This window comes from Asparagus officinalis, chromosome 4 (assembly GCF_001876935.1).
Source record: "Asparagus officinalis chromosome 4, Aspof.V1, whole genome shotgun sequence".
In the NCBI taxonomy this organism is placed as follows: Eukaryota; Viridiplantae; Streptophyta; class Magnoliopsida; order Asparagales; family Asparagaceae; genus Asparagus; species Asparagus officinalis.
The window spans coordinates 13,516,815-13,536,521 of record NC_033797.1 but is presented as its reverse complement, the minus strand read 5'-3'; the positions used below and the strand labels follow the sequence as shown (position 1 = coordinate 13,536,521).

General features: G+C 35.1%; 1 protein-coding gene across 1 annotated transcript; it reads right to left on the bottom strand.

The window, feature by feature from the left end:
• On the bottom strand, positions 366 to 11,093 carry LOC109836674 (DEAD-box ATP-dependent RNA helicase 1). Its single transcript, XM_020404647.1, has 10 exons — positions 10,720 to 11,093; positions 8,831 to 9,065; positions 8,029 to 8,283; positions 6,629 to 6,780; positions 6,229 to 6,406; positions 5,786 to 5,973; positions 3,769 to 3,973; positions 2,425 to 2,530; positions 2,131 to 2,267; positions 366 to 884 (listed from the first exon to the last, which is right to left on the bottom strand). Exons 1-9 carry the CDS (start codon positions 10,830 to 10,832, stop codon positions 2,209 to 2,211), a joined length of 1,491 nt encoding a protein of 496 aa, XP_020260236.1. The 5' UTR covers positions 10,833 to 11,093; the 3' UTR covers positions 366 to 884; positions 2,131 to 2,208.

Here is a 19,707-nt window from a genome sequence, read left to right as displayed (position 1 = left end):
TTGTTACCTCCGCTATCAGTGACATGGCAAAATAAACTTGTAATTTTACTAAAATTTTTTTAACTGGAATCACTCCGTCTTTGCTTGCTGACCAGACAAAAAATCATCTCTTTACCTTCTCCCAAATTGATCAGCAAAAAGAGAAAGGAGAACATTCAATCAGCAAAAAATAGTAAAATTATAAATTTTATGCCAAGTCACTGACACGTCAGCAAATTTTACAGAGAATTTTAAAAAAGAACTAGATTAATGACAAAAGTAAAATTAAAGACTTCGACTGATGAATTCCAAAATTAAAAAACCTAACGATATTTGGTCAATACTTGAGGGACTTTTCATTGAACTTTTGCCTTAGGTAAACAATATGGGAACACATACAAAAGATTACAATCTTATTAATGGAGAACTATGGTTTCGTTGCATATTATTACACATGATTAATTCAGTAAATGGGTGTTGTGAAATACTCAGCACGTTTTCTTACTTATCATGACTTATGTCTTTCCACTAAAAATATCGCCTAAAAGAACATTCTGATATGGGGCCACTAATGTTAAGCTCATTGCGGAGATTGTGGACAAGGGATCTACCTCTCCTCCCATTTTAAGACTACTCACTCCGCTATTAAAACATCCCGTAACTGAAAAAATACATGTGAAAAAAAAATTTATGCCAAAAGAAGAATAAAGTTAATATTCAAACATAAATAATTAGTTTCCTCATCATTGATCTAGAGCCTGTTTGATGTAGCATACTGAACTAGCAGATCGCTGTATGAGTTGCTGGATTCGTGCGCTTACCGATCAAAGATAAGAGCTCGGTGCAACTTGAGAGAATTCCCCTGCAACAACTGCCTCTTCCATCGCCACTCTGAGCGCCGTGCCCTATGCGAAGAGTACAGAGAGCTTACGAACGGAGGATTTAACATGACAACAGGTCTTAATCCTACTTAATGAATTGTCCAAATATTACAAAAGAACATACAGATCATGCTACGTAAGCAATATCATGAGTAGCTCAGTTACCAGATCATGGTACTGAGGGTCCTCAATTTGCGAAAAGAAAACATCTGAACGACTAGGTTTGAGTTTCTTGGCAAGGACGAGAAATGTTTCGATAATAGGAATCAAGAGTTGCAGAACAGTAGTTTAAGATTCATCGCAGTGATGAATCTGTGCATTTATTAATAAGAGTATAAATTAGCAACATCTCCCATCTAGACCATATAAAGCAATCGCATCAAAGCAAGTAGCGAGAAAGTTTAGCATCATCTACTGTGGAAGCATCAGCTTATAGAGATTTGAGAGAAATCTCGAGTTGCATCAACATAAAACATTTCCCAATTATGTAATTCATGTGTGATCTACAACATTTCCCAATTATGTAATTCATGTGTGATCTACTCTCTTTCCGTTTTTCCACGATCTATCACCTGTGACGTGTTTTTGTACTTCAAATAAGAAGATGATTTACATTTGCTAATCCCAGAATTGTCGTACACAAAGAAAAAGACATGGTCTTCTGTGTGGCCTTCCCTATGAGCTTTAGTATTTTGACCGACAATCAATTCCAACCAAATAAAAGTATCCAATGTCAAAGCAAGCCCCTCTTCTTAAATTAAGACATAAAATGCTATAATCAAAGAAATTATGATGTTCTAAAACCAAATCGTAATAATTATCAAATCCTCTATTTAGCCGGCAAGATACTAAAGGTCATATTAAATGAATGGCAGTACATATATGACAAGATCGGAGACCAGGGATCAAAAATATTCAGTTGGCCACCAATGGCAAGACCGAGTTCGAAAAACTGCACTCTCCAGGGCCAATGGCTTGTAACTCAGGGGAGGATTTATGTGCCACTCTTACACAAAAATGCATAATAATTGATACCTAATCTTTAGCCCAGCAAGGTAAGAATCTAAAATTCTTTCTACTCAGGGAGCAAAACATCATGTCTTCACCTAGTTGTAACTCCTGAGTAGCCTTAATTCTCTTTACTATTTTAGAGCCAAGAACAACTAAAGATCGCTCAAGGAACTATTGATGCATTCAAAACAAGTTGACAAATAAATAAACAAAAGAACAGAAATAAGTCCTGTTATGTGCAGAAAACATTGTCACTTACCGGATAAAATAGTGGAAGCGCCAGAAGTATGCAATGGCAAACAATCTTCCCATTCAGCTCAAACTCTGATACCATAGCCTAACTCTGCATTTTCTTCTTGCTTCTAAATTCCACGTGCTTTTTCAGCTTCTCTAGTGCTGTTATATTTTCAAATAAAGTCAAATAAGGTGAACAATAAAGATGGTTACGAGCCCGCCATTACTAAACTAGAAAACAAAACGAACCTTCTTTTCCATCATAGCCATGACAAACTAACAGCATAGCAATTGAGTATTCAAACATTTATTAACGCACCTGAAAGATAACTGGAATGACGGCGTTCTAATGACTCCGCAGGTAGAGAATAAGTGCTATAGGAGTTGTTATCAGCCTTTTGGAGCATGTTTTCAAAACTTTTGACCTGTATAAGAAGTACAAGAAAGATTAAAGAAAACTAAACAAAAAGATGAAATGTTGCCACATGAGTTTGCATAAACAAATTTCTTGCAGAATTAAATTGCAATCTGCCTGTGAAAGAATGTTATACAGCACATACTTCATAAGATTTCTCAGTTTTAAATTGCAATTCTGCCTGTGAAAGTATGTGCTGTACTGTGAAAGTATGTTATACAGCACATACTTCATAAGATTTCTCAGTTTTAACATATTACAGGGACGCAAGCAGGAGATGTAACCCCTCCTAGTACTGCTCTCGACTGAGCATTTTTAATGGTGGAGGTTTTGACATGCTTTCTCCCTAAGAAAATGCTAGCTAAAGTTTTTCTTTTCTCAGCTACTAATATATACCAAAAACCTTACTATCATATCCAATATGGGATTATTGGTACTACTGAATTATTCACTTCGTCATCATGACACCTTCCCCTGAGTAGTTTTAGGCTACCTCCCCAGACAAACATTTTGCATGATGCAGTCATGTCTAGATGTAGACCACCAGAAATGAGCAAATCTAGATGTGGCCTGATCGGATTCTAGCCCAATCACATTTGGTACAGATCTACTATGGTAGCTCTCATAGAAGCATATCACATTTATCAGATTAACCACCAAATAGATGTATACTGTTAACTGTTAACATACTATAGGATTAAAATCAACTAGGAAAAGCTAGTGACAAGTTTGCAATATTTGTGATTGTGTGGGCGGAACAGTCATAAGAATGAACGCGCAGCAAAGAGTTGATCTTAGCAATGCCAACCTACTAGATAATTTTCCATTGGATCTGAAAACGTGTCAAAAAATAGGAAAGGCATAAAGCTTCAATTGCATGACTCTATATGTATCATTTAACGAAGTAATGAACTATTACCTTAGAAAATAATTAATACTACAAGAATATTGCAGTATTCTCACATAATTTAATGACGAGTATTATAATGTCACAAAGCATCCATCATAAAAGCAAAATTATTACTTAAAGAATTGTGACAGCTCTATGAATGTTCACATGCTGGAGATGCCATTGAGTAAACTCTTGATGCAAAATAATTTATTTGCTAGCTTAACTGCATTTATACCTACAGATTTCTTCAACTGATTCCCAATACTCTATTGGTAGCAATCATGATGAGAAAACTTACCACTGCATCTTAAAAGACAGTAGTCTAGTCAGAAGTCCACGTAAATATATTTCATTACCTGACTTTTGCTCATAAGAGTAAAGCAGCACCCAGTTTGGTCTGCCCTTGCAGTGCGTCCAGCACGGTGCACATATGTCTTAGTATAAGATGGCATATCATAATTGATTACATTTCTTACTCCTATAACATCCATTCCTCGTGCAAATGCATCTGTAGCGACAAGCACATCAACTTTTCCTTCCCTAAAGGCCTTCAGCGTTTTCCTGCAACATGGAATTTGTGCATGAATTTAACAGCTTGCATAAATCATAATCTTTGGGTTAAGAAAATAGTTACAGATAGCTTAACTGCATATAGATAGAATTTACGTTGTTCAACAAACATTTACCCACCCATTGCTAATCCCTTTCTTGTACGTGTTGCCAATATCCATATACACATAGATGGTTCAACTATTAAATGAATTGATGAGAAGATATTTTCTAATTGTGTGCACGCATGCCTTTATACATACTTCCATGAGTTGACTGTAGTCTGCAGAGTAATTCGACACTGACCTCATCAAACACATTCAGAAAATATAGTACAGATCATTTGACAGAATAACCTTAGGTCGATGGAAGTTCATGGCACTAGCATATCTTTCAGAAATACCTGAATAATAATCCAGAAGGAAAGCTATCAAAAGAAGGTTTTTAATGGATGTTCTTTATTAAAGACTACGTAGGATAAGTTTCCAACCAGATAATATTTGGGGACCAATGTTTGGTCAATTAGTTTATTATTTACACAAATCACAATCAGAATATTAAGACAATAGTGGTTAAGTAACAAGGTCGATTCATATAATGACCGTATCTTAACACAAGGAAATTTATCATCAAAACAAAGGTCTACAAAGTTTAGAGTATGCAATCGTAACGATCCAGGTCATTTGTGACACTCGTTTATTTTCTCAAAATGATCTTTAAAGAAGGTTAAAAAATATCAATTTAAATTTCTTCTGCACCACTCTTATTTACTGCCTCTTAACGTTAACGATACAAATTAAATTGTTTACCATCCTTGACGGTTTAAATGAGGACGTATTATAGCGAACCTTGGTGTGAGGAGACTTATTTTTTTGTTAGACTTCTATTTAAGTTTGTGGTTTGGTCGCTGCGCATTTTGGTTTTATTTTCAGTTTAGCCCTTACATAGTTTACATGTAAAAGTGGACTTTATATATCTTATAACCATCTCCTAGCTCAGATTCCCATCCATTTGTTACATTAGATTCAGTCATCCAGTTTAACAAATAATTGACAAAGTACTTCAAAATGTATGAATTACAACTGCCAAATACAACCAGCCCTCACCATAACTTGAGAGTTTTGATATAATGGAAGGGAGTTTTAGATAGCATCGAGCAATCCAGGATTAAACCAGACATATGTTTAACAAGGATTTTAGAAGAACTTAGTGTTGCACAAAATACTCCAGGTTTCAGCTCATGAAAAGGGTGTTCAACTTGCAGGGTTATCTAGAATAGCAAATTATAACGTTCAAACCTCACCTTAAGTATGCAGTTTTGGCATAGTGGAAGGGACTTAAAACATTTGCAAAGGTAAAAGCTCAATGACGTTCTAAGCTTTCATCAGTTGACCCATTTTATATCTTCTATGGATCAAATAAAATTATTAAATATCAAGATTAGCTTGGATTTTGGCCAGAAAAAAGTTCTCCACTAAGCTTTCATTAGTTGACCCATTTGATATCTTCTATGGATCAAATAAAATTAATAAACATCAAGATTCACTTGGATTTTGGCCAGAGAAAAGTTCTCCATGAGTACAGTCATGCCTCTTAATGAGATACATATTTCACCTTTCTCACCAATGATGATGCTTTCAATGAAATATGTTCTATTTGAAATATGGTCAAACATGTGTTAAATAGAGTTAAAAACAAGTATTGTTGAACAAGATTTTACCAATCATTAAGAACTTGTGAAATGGAGATATAAACATGGATAGCTTAACAAGAGTTCTACCAACTATGAGGCATGTTTTGATTTAACCTAGATTTTTAACTTACTTTCGAGACCACTGGGGTTGTCGACTTGAAAACTCGCTGAACTTAAATGGTAAATCTCCAAACTGCTTTAGTAAGGTGTTGAGCCTGTTAGTTGACTCAACAGAGGATGTGAAGATTATGCACTTCTCCCCTCTAAGAGCTTCTAGAAGAGAAACCAAATACAATGCCTTCATACTCGTTTTGCAAATCTGCAAAAAAACAATAATACTCAGCATGGGAAATTTTCTTATTCTTAAAATGCCCAACATGCTGTTGCAACTGATCTGCAGATTTAGTAATTTGGCAGTTAACTGTCTGTTATATATGCCTACTGAGGTGTATTTTCCTTTTTTTTAATTTCCATGTTATAAAACATGAAAAAACTGTTTAAAGAGTGTAAAATTGATTTAATTCATCAAAAGTTATTATCTGAAGTACAACAGCAAGAAGTTGACATGACAAACCAGGATATGTGATTTAAGATTTTCAGGTAACTGATAGCGCTTATGCCCACTCTTCAGCAACAAAGGGTGGTGCAAATTAAATTGAGAAAGCTTGCTGGGATCTCGAGTCAGAGTAGCTGATAGAATTATTTTTGCAAGCCTCGGATAAGGTTTATCTTTGAAGCCCCTATCAATACCACTGCATAGAAAGAAACTTACGTCAAAAATAATTAGAACATTTTAGTAAAAATTATTAAAAAAATGCATCCCGAACAGAAACTCTTTTAATCATCCGCTTTCAGGTCCAAGTTCCTATTTAGAACAAAGTTGATTACAAGAAAAAGAACACAGACTTTACACTTTAATATATCCTTATGATACTCACGGAACCAAATATAAATGGGGCAAATATTAGATTTACCATATTCTCCTAGTATTCAGGGAGCATAACATAGATGGAGAGGTAATTGCACGAGTAGATAGTGCTTCATCATTTGAATGACGAATCTCAAGAACAGTCTGCAACCAAGACTGATATGACTCTCTTAGCAATCGGTCAGTTTCATCAACAACCTACAAATTCCCCCAAAAAAAATAAATGAAGCAGTTGATTGGGATCAAGAATGTTGTTTTATTGCTTTATGTTTCAAAATTATCTCTTAAACTAATTCCTTTCACACATACATCAATTCATAATCTACATTTATAGATAAGCTATGTTGCATGTGTATGGGTACAGGTACGGGACATGGAAAATCTGTAAAAGGTAAGGTACGGGGACCTAGCTATATAAATATTTATATACACATATATTAAATAATGAAATTAATAGACTATATGATATCAATATTTTTTTCACGGGTTATGAGAATTAAAATTCCTATAACATTTTTATTTTCTTTTATTATGATGATTATAAATTGCAAAACACTTGTTTTTTGAACTAGACACCCAAACAACCAATGAAATCACAGTTTGAAAACCAAAGAGTTTCAAGAAGTGGATGTGAAGTGTAGCATTTACGTCCAGGAAAAGTTTGACAAGTGTTCTAAATTAAAAATGTATTGTATAAATGAGTACATGCCTGAATAAATGTCATAAATGTATGCATATATGGAAGGAGTGTCCAATGAATTTGTGTATGGAGATGGGTACGTGTCGGGTACAGGTACAGTATCAAGATAGAAGTACCCAGGTAATATGGTGGATACCAAATCATTACAATAAGAATTATTATTAACAACATTGTCTTAGTCTAACTAATATTAGAAAAGAATTTATTAGCATTATATGAAATAATATTAACAAATAATAGTAAGTTTAAAGTATATAAATTATGATATTACATCATCAAAATACATAAACTATCATTCTAATCTGAAATTATATCACATCATTTTACCAAGATGCCCAACTTTTAGAAATTTACCCCCCACTATTCACCTGAGATATCCTGCTTTATAAAAACTCATTTCAACAATTATCCCAGTTCTAGTTGAACTTACCAAATAACTAGATCCCATTTGAGGATCAGTCCAAGATGCATCCTACGAATCTATAATGAATCTAAAACTGGGTCATGTAGGAACCCTTCTGAAGCTAATATTCTTGCCACCTCCAACCTAATATTTTTGCTATTATTTATAAGCACAATTGCCTTCCTAGATTAGAAAATTTTAAGTTATGATATCTACAATGAGAATTCTATAGAACTTTAAGCAACAACTTGAACCTCAAGGTACTAATACAGAAGGCTCGTGAAGGCTTTTATATGTTGAGTAAATGAAAAAAAAAACCAAAGAGAATATACAAGATTCTTACCAGATAACATAAATGTTTCAGACTAAACCCTTTTGTAGTATTAATATGATCCATCAGCCTTCCTGGAGTTGCCACCAATATGTCCACAGCACTTTCTAGCTCCATGGGTAAGTCTTCTGGATCAAAAGGTGAAGTCATCCCAAGCTTAGGCCTCTTAATGAGCTGTAATATTTCATCTGCAATTGATGATTGACCAATAGCTAAACCAACATGCAAGCCCACAGCAGGAGCAATAGCAGTAAATACTTCTTTGACCTGCGACAAAGAAAACAAGAACAATCACTGGATTAGATGTCAAAAAGAGATGAAAATGAAACTTTTGATAAAATGTACCACCACAGAAACAAAAAATAATAGGCTTGATGCATTTTCATGATGTTATAATCGGAATTAAATATATGCACTAACCAAAGTAACTGCATCCAGGGATTTACATGGAGAAAACATGTAGAATACAAGTATATCAAATATTTAAATAATTTGCAGTGCTTTATAGTAAGTTGTTACTCATAGAATAAGCATATGCCTGCTTCAAGTTTTTGGACATTTATCATTCTGGAAATGCATCTAGTCATCTACATCACCATATAAGTATTTTTGTCGATCAGGCCATGAAATGAAACTATAGCATAACTAAAAACGTGGATCAGTTATGTCAAAACAAAATTCTTAAATGTTTACATAGCTCTGAATAAAAATGCCTTAGCAAGCATTTTGAATTTCATCTAGTGGAACAAAAAGGAAACAAAATGTGAAGCTTAAGATGATTTAAAGTTGCTACAAATAAGACATCATCACGAACCTGCAATGCTAGATCCCGAGTGGGCACAACAACTAACGCCCTTAAACATTTTATTTTCCGAGTTGAAAGCAACTGAACTATCGGGAGTGCATAAGCCAATGTCTTGCCGCTTCCTGTTGGAGAATTAACACAAATATCTCGCTCAAAGGCACCAAACCCCATAATTTCTTGCCATACTGCTACTTGCACTCGGAAAAGTGACTGGATACCCATAAGCTTTAATGCTGCCTCCAATCTGGAAGTAACCACACATATGAACATATATAATAAGTCTCTCCTCAGATATAATAAGTGATTTTGTTTTTGCGAGAAAATATACCTACGCTCATAATTCTCATGAACAATTGCCCACCTCTTGCACAATCACAAGCCCAATATTAAATATTTGTAAACTTATAGTAGACTAATAAGGATGTGTGATACAGAAAGAACAAGCTAATGATCGCAGATATAGATAATTCAAAGAATTTCAAATTCAACTACATTGCACATAGGGCAACAATGTGACTTGTGAGTAAGTGTGTGCGCGCACGCATGTTAATTATATTTATTATTTAATGTGCACTGCATGAATCTGTTATTCTAGAACACTTAAAGGAACAACTTAATTTCATATAATGTAAACTATTTTGGGCTTGTTTTGCATTGAACTTAATTTTTATTAACTACAATTTAATGTATTTAAGCCTCTTAACTCAAAAACTTTCAACCTAAGATATGTTGTTCTACGAATCCAAGCTAAATAAATTGTAACTAGCTACCTCTTAAAGGCAGATTTTAACTGCAATTTAGAAAATTCCAGTCAGATTAAATTGTCCTTAACTCTAAAGAGGAAGCACCTAAGATGGAGATAACTCTATCTTGTATCCACACACAACATTTTTTTCCAATATAACCAGGCAATGGAGGTCTTCCTCCAACCAAACTTATACAAAACACAACATAAAGTTATGAAAAGTACATTTTTATAAAAACAGTTGTACTATATATATATATATTATATATCATATATATATAATATTATATATATATATATATATTAGTTACTTATATATTATATATATATACTATATTATATTTATTGGAGACAAAATGGTATTTACTTGGTACCAAGGATCCTGTGACGTCGATGTGGACACAGTCTTTGTACCATACATCACACCTATGAAGATGCGAGCCTCACCAACTTCAAGGTGTGCATGTCATTGCGACAAGATGCTGTCCATATACTACCAAGGCATCCTTAGGCCAAGTATACCCATATTCTCTATCTATAATATATATATATATATATATATATATCTATATATATATCTATATATATATAATATATATAATATATATATATTATTATATCATATATATATAATATATATATATCTATATATAATCAAGTACCGAGATTTCACATTGACAAATTGCACACATGTACAACAATTCCAAATAAAAAACTTGTGAAATTAATCGAAGTCTTGAAAAACACTGATTTCTATCTAGCTTACCCTGTTAAGAATCTTAAAAAAGATAGAGGGAAGTTCAAACTCCATTTGAGATTGTTTGCGAGGACCAAACTCCTTTGACTCGAGCTGTTTCGGGGCTCTTCCTGTTATCGGGCTCATAAATTTTATTATTTTTGTTATCAGGCTTTATGTTTGGCCCAACCCAGTTAGTTATTCCTGTTTAGGCGTTCTAGGGTTTTTCAGATGCTGAGGTTTCGGCTTCAGATGGTTAACTTTGCTGCGTTAATTTAAAACATAGGAAAAATTGCGAGAACGAGAACATTTACATACTAAAAAATCCTCGATTGGGTAAGCAATTTGATTGAAGTAGTGAAGACTCTACTGACGAAAAAACTTGGATGAATTGAATTGAGTTGAATTGAATAATACCTGCGATCAAGGCCGGGAAGGAGATGGAGAGGGCACGTGTCGACCTCGTCGATATGAACCGGGTCTCTCATCCACGGCAGCACCGGCACGCTTTCTGGTTTGGAATCGGCCATATCGGATGCAGTAGATACGGTGGGGGAAAACCCTAAAACTGAGACTGTAACGGTTTTTCGCCGGTTGAGGGATGAAGTTGTTTCTAATAACGGGAAGCAGCACGGATTCAGGCTGGCTCGGAGGCGAGAAGCGGGGGAACCGCTGCTGAGGATTTAGGGTTCCGATGGGAAAGCGGAGGCGCCGTCGCTTAGGGTTTTTGGGGGTGGAGCAGTGCGAGCAGACGCGAAGGAGAGGGAGAGCGTTTCTCTCACAATGCTTTTTTTTTTGCAAAATAGGATAATTGTTAAAGTGGAATAATATTTTGCTAGTGGGATATTTTAGTGGGATAACTAGGAACAATTTTGTGAAGCGGGATATTTTGATAAAATAACGTGTGATAAATTTTTATAATCATGAAGTATATATTTATGCATTTTGAAGATATAAATACTATTTATGTATTTTAAACTTACTACTATTAATTGATAATTGCTTACAAAAATGTTCGTTACTATTAAATAACTTTTGGTTAGACTATAAGATATTGACAATTATTATTATGATGATGGTCTAATGATGGTGATAACCGTAATAGGAAATAAGTAAAGAAAAAAATAAAAAATAATAAAATAAATACGAGTTCTAGTTTTTTACCACATAGTTCCAAGCTAAAACTTGGAATAATTTGAGAGACTAGAACTCTCATTTTTGTATAGAAAAATAAAAAAAGTGGAATAATTTTGTACAATTATCCCAATTCTAGTTTTGTTAAAGTTTTGCTTGACTAACACTGTAAAATTTTATTCTAGTTTTAGTTCTATGTGACTAACACCTTAAAATTTTGTTCTAGATTTGGTTCTATGTGACTAACACCTTAAAATTTTATCCCACTGATTATCACAGTTCTAATTTTAAGTTCTAGGTGACTAACCCCCCCTTAGAGACTGTTTGTTTGCCTAAAAAAAGTGGGAAATCAAAGAAATGAAAAATTATTTCTAATAAGAATTGTTTTGGGAGCGTTTGGTTTGCTAAAAAAAGAAGAAAATCAAAGGAATGGAGATGAGTTGTCACCTTATTATAGAATGATGTGAGTGATTTTTTAAGAAAACTTATTTTGATGTTGTTTGGTTGGCGAAAAAAATAAGGAAATAAATTATAAGAAACATATTTCTTGTAATATGTTGTTTTCTTTTGTTTCGTTCATTCTTAAAAATAAGAAAATAGATGAGATGAGATGAGTTGTCATTATATTACTGGATGATGTGACTCATACTTAAGGAAATTGTTTTCCTAGCTTTTTGGGAGGAAATGGTTAAAAATGAAATGTTAATGAGATGAGATGAGTTGTCACCATATTATTGGATGATGTGAGTGATTTGAAATGATGAGATGAGATGAGTTGAGTGATGTTGTGGATGAAAATAATATTTTATTAGATATGATGGATGAGTTGTTGGATATAAATAATATTTTATTAGATGTGATGGATGTGGTGGATGAGTTGTTGGATGAAAATAATATTTTATTAGATGTGGTTGATGAGTTGTTGGATAAAAATAATATTTTATTAGATGTTGTGAGTGGGTTTTAGGGATGGAAATGGATGAAATTGTACTTTTTGAATTTTCTTGGTTTTCATTTCTATTTCTTAGTTTTTTAGGAAATAACCAAACAGGCCCTTAAGGGCGCGTTTGGGTGGGCTATTTTGAGTCCGAAAGCCTACCACAATGTCCCATCTGAATGGGAGCTCTTCGCGAACAATCTCCTCTAGAAAGGTGATTTTGCTCGAAAGCTGCCACAGATGGCACACTGTGACAGGCTTTCGGGCTCAAAATCCCCTCCAAAACCCGCAACCAAATGCGCCCTAAGCCGTTGCTCTCAAGCCCTTCCAGCTCATCTGTACCTAAAAACCCAACTTTACCCCTCCCCAAAATCACTATCATCTCTTCTCCATCAAATGTCCACTTCTTCTTCCTCTGTCATCATCTCAAAATCCACACGCCCTCAACCCTAGCAATCTCCACGTCCTTCTCCTCCTGCTGCAACTCACTCCTCCCCGCCATTAATCACCGTAAAACACCCGCCATTAATCGCGTATGAAATCCGCAGCTCCGATCCCTCGAGATTTCCTCCATTAATCGTCGTAAAACCCCAAAGCCCTAATTCACCATCCCCGATTTTTAGTCTCTCTCCCATGGCGACCCTCAAACGAAGTGATTGGGCCCACCTTCCTCTGTGGAGCTTCTCGATCAGATCGTCGCCCGCATCACCTCATCCCGACCTCATCTGCTTAGCTCCGTATGCGTCCGAGTGGCAATCCACCGCCAAACATTTCTCTAGTCTCCACCCCGCCGCCCCCAAATCTCATGGCTTCTTCTCCTGACGATGAGCAAATCACCACCCACCGCCTCTTCTCAACCTCTCCGACAACCAAACGCGCAATCTCTCTCTCTCTCTCTCCCTTAAGCTCGCTACGACCTGTCCAACAGCATACACTTGGCCCGCGGCTCCAGCGGTTGGCTCCCCCACTCCCTAAGGCAGTCCAAAACCCTAGCTTTGCTTAATCCTCTTATGCGCCCTCGATCTCTCTCCCACGCGCTGTCTTTGGCTGACCGGGGGGGGGCCTTATTAGCTCACAAAAGCCTAAGCTTTTTGGATCCGCGTCTTTTTGCAGCTCATTTTCCTAACGTTGGTGATATGTTCCTCTGCAGGCTCAGGTGAGAGCTCATGGAGGAGGATAGAAGGAGAGCGTTATAATCTTATGTTGATTTTGTATATAGAGCTTTCATGAACGAGAGATCTATCAGTGCGTTTCTATGAAAATCTCAGTTTGTTGTACCCCTCCCCAAAATCACTATCATCTCTTCTCCATCAAAATGTCCACTTCTTCTTCCTCTGTCATCATCTCAAAATCCACACGCCCTCAACCCTAGCAATCTCACGTCCTTCTCCTCCTGCTGCAATCACTCCTCCCCCGCCATTAATCACCGTAAAACCCCCGCCATTAATCGCGTATGAAATCCAGCACCCGATCCCTCGAGATTTCCCTCCATTAATCGTCGTAAAACCCCCAAAAGCCCTAATTCACCATCCCCATTTTTAGTCTCTCTCCCATGGCGACCCTCAAACGAAGTGATTGGGCCCACCTTCCTCTGGAGCTTCTCGATCAGATCGTCGCCCGCATCACTCAAATCCCCGACCTCATCTGCTTTAGCTCCGTATGCGTCCAGTGGCGATCCGCCGCCAAACCATTCTTCATTCTCCAACACCCCCCCTCAATTCCCATGGCTTCTTCTCCCCGCCGATGAACAAATCACCACCCACCGCCTCTTCTTCAACCTCGCCAACCAAACCTACAATCTCCCTCTCCCTGAAGCTCGCTACGACCGTGCCAACAGCATACACTGCCCCGACTCTAGCGACTGGCTTCTCACTCCCCAAGGCATCAAAACCCTAGCTTTGATTAATCCTCTAACGCACTCCTCTATCTGTCTCCCACAGCTGCCTTTGGCCGAGCGGGGGGATTATTGGCTCACAAAAGCTAACCTTTTCGGATTCGATCTTTTTGCAGCTCATTTTCCTAACGTTGGTGATATGTTCCTCTGCAGACTCGGTGAGAGCTCATGGAGGAGGATGGAAGGAGAGCGTTATAATTCGTGTGTTGATTTTGTATATCATGACAAGTGACTCTATATCAAACGTTTCTCTGTAATCTCAGTTTTTGTTTTGAGCGAATGAACTATGATTTGTTGACAAGATTGTTTGTTTTTGCTTTTCTTTATGAATATTGTTATTAGTAAACATTATTGCGAATAGAATTTTAGAAGTAGTGTTGTGCACTTGAGCTTTACTTTAAAGAAACACAGTTAACATATTAATGCGACAGCAAATTTGCACACCATTTATATATCACACTCTGGTTACAATTCATAAATATAGCTAAGAATTTCAGGTCATATACACGTTAAATGATAATAGTTAATAGATTATAAATAACAATTAACAGCTAATTGATTATAGTTAACAGTTTACAAATAACAATTAACATATAATTGATTATAGTTAATAGTTTACCAATAGCAGTTAATAGGTAATAATTAATAGTTAACAGGATAAGTGTGTTAATTAACAGATTACAAATATCAGTTAACATATAATGGATTATAGTTAATAGTTTACTAAATATACTTATCAATTTACCAATTAAGGTTAACATGCTACGTATTATAGTTAACATGTTAAATGAGAACGTTCACACATAAGCGTGATATAGAACCGCTGTATTTTACATTTTACTTTAAAGAAACATAGTTAGCATATTAATGCGACAACAAAAATTGCTCAACATTTATATATCACACCCTGGTTACAGTTCATATATATAGCTAAGAATTTCAGGTCATATATACGTTAAATGATAATAGTTAATAGATTACAAATAACACTTAACATATAATTGATTATAGTTAACAGTTTATAAATAGCAGTTAACGAATAATTAATTATAGTTGATAGTTTACAAATAATAGTTAACAGATAATGATTAATAGTTAACATGATAAGTGTGTTAATTAACAGATTACAAATAACAGTTAACATATAATGGATTATAGTTAACAGATTACTAAACATAGTTATCAATCTACCAATTAAGGTTAACATGCTACGTATTATAGTTAACATGTTAAATGAGAACGTTCACACATGAGCATCATATAGAACTACTGTATTTTACATTTTACTTTAAAGAAACACAGTTAACATATTAATGTGACAGAAAATTAGTACAACATTTATATATCACACCCTTGTTACAATTCATATATATAGTTATGAATTTCAGGTCATATACATCATTGTTGCATGCAGCGTAACAAACAAAGAGTCTTGAAAACCTTCCCTCAACTGTTAATCAATTATCTGATAACTGTTATTTGTAATACATTAAATGTTATCATTTAATGTGTATATGACCTGAAATTCTTAGCTATATATATGAACTGTAACCAGAGTGTGATATATAAAAATTGTACAATTTTGTTGTCGCAGTAATATGTTAACTGTGTTTCTTTAAAATAAAGCTCAAGTGCACAACACTACTTCTAAAAATCTATTCGCAAGAATGTTTACTAATAACAACATTCATAAAGAAAAGCAAAAAGAAGCAATATTGTCAACAAATCAGAGTTCATTCACTCAAACAAAAACTGAGATTACATAGAAACGCCTGATATAGTCTCTCGTTATGATATACAAAATCAACATAAGAATTATAACGCTCTCCTTCTATCCTCCTCCATGAGCTCTCACCGAGCCTGCAGAGGAACATATCACCAACGTTAGGAAAATGAGCTGCAAAAAGACCGGATCCAAAAAGCTTAGCTTTTGTGAGCTAATAAGCCCCCCCCCGGCTCAGCCAAAGGCAGCGGTGGGAGAGAGATCGAGGAGCGCATAAGAGGATTAAGCAAAGCTAGGGTTTTGACGCCTTAGGGAGTGGGGAGCCAACCGCTGGAGCCGGGGCAAGTGTATGCTGTTGGTACAGTCGTAGCGAGCTTAAGGGAGAGAGAGAGAGAGAGATTGCGGGTTTGGTGGTGGGCCCAGCCACTTCGTTTGAGGCTCGCCATGGGAGAGAGACTGAAAATGGGGATGGTGAATTAGGGTTTTTGGGGTTTTACGACGATTAATGGAGGGAATTCTTGAGGGATCGGGTGTTGGACTTTATACTCGATTAATGGCGAGGGTTTTACGGTGATTAATGACGGGGGAGGAGTGATTGTAGCATGAGGAGAAGGAGGTGAGATTGCTAGGGTTGAGGGCGTGTGGATTTTGAGATGATGACAGAGGAGGAAGAGGATGAAGAAGAAGTGGGCATATTGATGGAGGAGAGATGACAGTGATTTTGAGGAGGGGTAAAGTTGTGTTTTTGGATAAAATACATAGATAATTGAGCTAAAGATGAGCTGGAGGGTCTAGGGCATAATCTTTTCAACAAGTGAGAGCTTAAGCACATTGGTAAAAGTAGGAGGGTTTGGGTCACATAGGCTTCTCAAAATTAGGGCATTAACACAAATTTTCCTTTTTTTTAAATGGTTTGGGGGCGTTCCAAATTGGTCGGTTAAGGGCTGTTTGGTTTATTTCTATAATAAAGAAAAGAAAAGTGCTCAAAATTTTATTTATTTTTTATTTCTATAAAATTTTAGGAAAAAGTTATAAAACTTAAAAGAATATCATATGTTTTATTTTTTACTATTTATTTGTTTAGTTCAAAATATAAAAAAGTTTATAACTTTATAAAAAATATGTTGTTTTCTTTTTCTTTTTATTTAGTTGGATATCATTTTATAGAAAATAGATTACTAACAATGCCCATGAGAAATTACATGGGGGATGGTACTAGTGTACTTAATTATTTTTTAATATATGTGTCAGATTTATAGGCAATTTCCTCTCATTTGGAGAGAAGTTTATTTCCATAAAATACCCCACTACTCCCTACTTTATAGAAAAATTTCTATAATTTTTTTTGAACCAAACATAGTTTTCGAAAATCTACAGAAATCTATTATTTATAAAAATACCATTGTCAGGTGTTTTCTCAAAACTTTTCTATAAAATGGGTGAACCAAACACCCCCTTGGCCTATGTAATATTATGAATAATTAATGGCCCTTGCGTCGTTGAAATTGATATTTAGTTCCTCAAAATTTAGTTATTGCAAATTAGCCACTTTGTCCCGCGCTGTATGGCCCGTGTCACTTGCTAAAACACACACGGTGAATCATATTTCTCCCCTTAGGCCTGTTTGGTTGGGCATTTTTTACTTGGAAATTACAATTGCTGTAAGGCGTAACTTTCAAGCAACTACTTTGTTTGTTTTGGACAAATAGGAGAGTGATGTAAGCACTAAAAAATTTAAAACTTTGAAAAACTCAACTTTTGATTATAGTTCTTTTTTAACTACTGAAAAAGTTAAAAAAGAACTCAAGAGAGTTTTGGATTTTTTTTAAAGCCAGTATTAGGTTTAACCCCATTAAGAATTTAGTTTAGAAACATAATATAGGCGTAAAATTGCCACTTTGCTTGCCACCGTAAGATTTGACGGAATATTCTCCTTAAATCCAACACGTGTTAATTAGAAGGACTATTTTGCAATACATATAGGATTTGAGGGATTAAGATGCAATTTCTAAATTTGAGGGACTAATATGCAATTATTGAAAATTGAAGGGACTAATAACATATCTGAAGAGCCCTAGGGAAAGCCCAATCAGCAACCACCGGTCCTATCATGAGTTGATGTACGCATTCCTACCTAGCAAAGCCCAAGTAGCTCGAGGGCTGGGTTATTGGGCCATCCTAATGTAAAACAATTACAGAGCAATGGGGCCCAACAACCTTATCCCAGACCATTCTTAGTCCTTTGATAATAGGGAAAAATGCTTCCAGCTCTCAAAAGCCAAGAAAACGTGCTTCCCACCCCTAATACTTTGTCAACGGGTGTTTTGCCCCTAAAAATAAAGATTTTATTCTCTGAGCCCCCAAAACACAAAACCCAAGAGATTAAAATATGTGAAGATCATAATACCCTTCTCTCTCTCTCCCTCTCTCTCTCTCTCTCTCTCTCTCTTTATCATGATGTACTGAGATGATAGTTGAAATGATTGATGAGAATTATTTTATTATTTTTATTTTTATTATTTTCGTTGTTTATATTGGGAGATTGTTAAAGTTACGGGTTAATTGTTAATGTTACGAGTTAATTGTTAAGGTTACGGGTCAATTGTTAAGGTTATGAATCCTCTCTCTCTCTCTTTTTATCATGATGTTACTATGATGATATTGAAATGATTGAAGATGATTATTATTTTATTATTTTTAATTTTTTTTTTTTTTTTGTATTTTTAGAATATTCGTTGTTAAGGATAATGATTGGTTGTAAAGGTTATGCATTGATTGTTAAGGTTACGGGTTGGTTGTTAAGGTTACTGGTTTGTTGTTAAGGTTATGGGTTTGTTGTGTAGGTTACGAGTTTGTTGTTAAGGTTATATGTTTAATTGTTAAGGTTACGAGTTTAATTGTTAATTGTTAAGGATAATGGTTGGTTGTAAAGGTTATTCATTGGTTGTGAAGGTTACGGGTTGGTTGTTAAGGTTACGGGTTAATTGTGTAGGTTACGGGTTAATTGTTAAGGTTACGAGTTTAATTGTTAAGGTTACTGGTTTAATTGTTAAGGTTACATGTTTCATTGTTAAGGTTACAGGTTTAATTGTTAAGGTTACGAGAGAGAGAGAGAGAAGGGATCCATAACCTTAACAATTGACCCGTAACCTTAACAATTAAACCCGTAACCTTAACAATTAAACCCGTAACCTTAACAATTAAACCCGTAACCTTAACAATTAAACCATAACATTAACAATTAATAAACCGTAACCTTAACAATTAAACCCGTAACCTTAACAATTAAACCATAACATTAACAATTAATAAACCGTAACCGTAACAATTAAACCCGTAACATTAACAATTAAACCCGTAACCTTAACAATTGACTCGTAACCTTAACAATTGACCCGTAACCTTAACAATTAAACCCGTAACCTTAACAATTAAACCCGTAATATTAACAATTAAATCGTAATCTTAACAATTAAACCTGTAACCTTAACAATTAAACTCGTAACCTTAACAACAAATCCGTAACCTACACAACAAACCCATAACCTTAACAAAAAAACCTTTAACCTTAACAACCAACCCGTAACATTAACAATCAATGCATAACCTTTACAACCAACCATTATCCTTAACAACGAATATTCTAAAAATACAAAAAAAAAAAAAAAATTAAAAATAATAAAATAATAATCATCTTCAATCATTTCAATATCATCA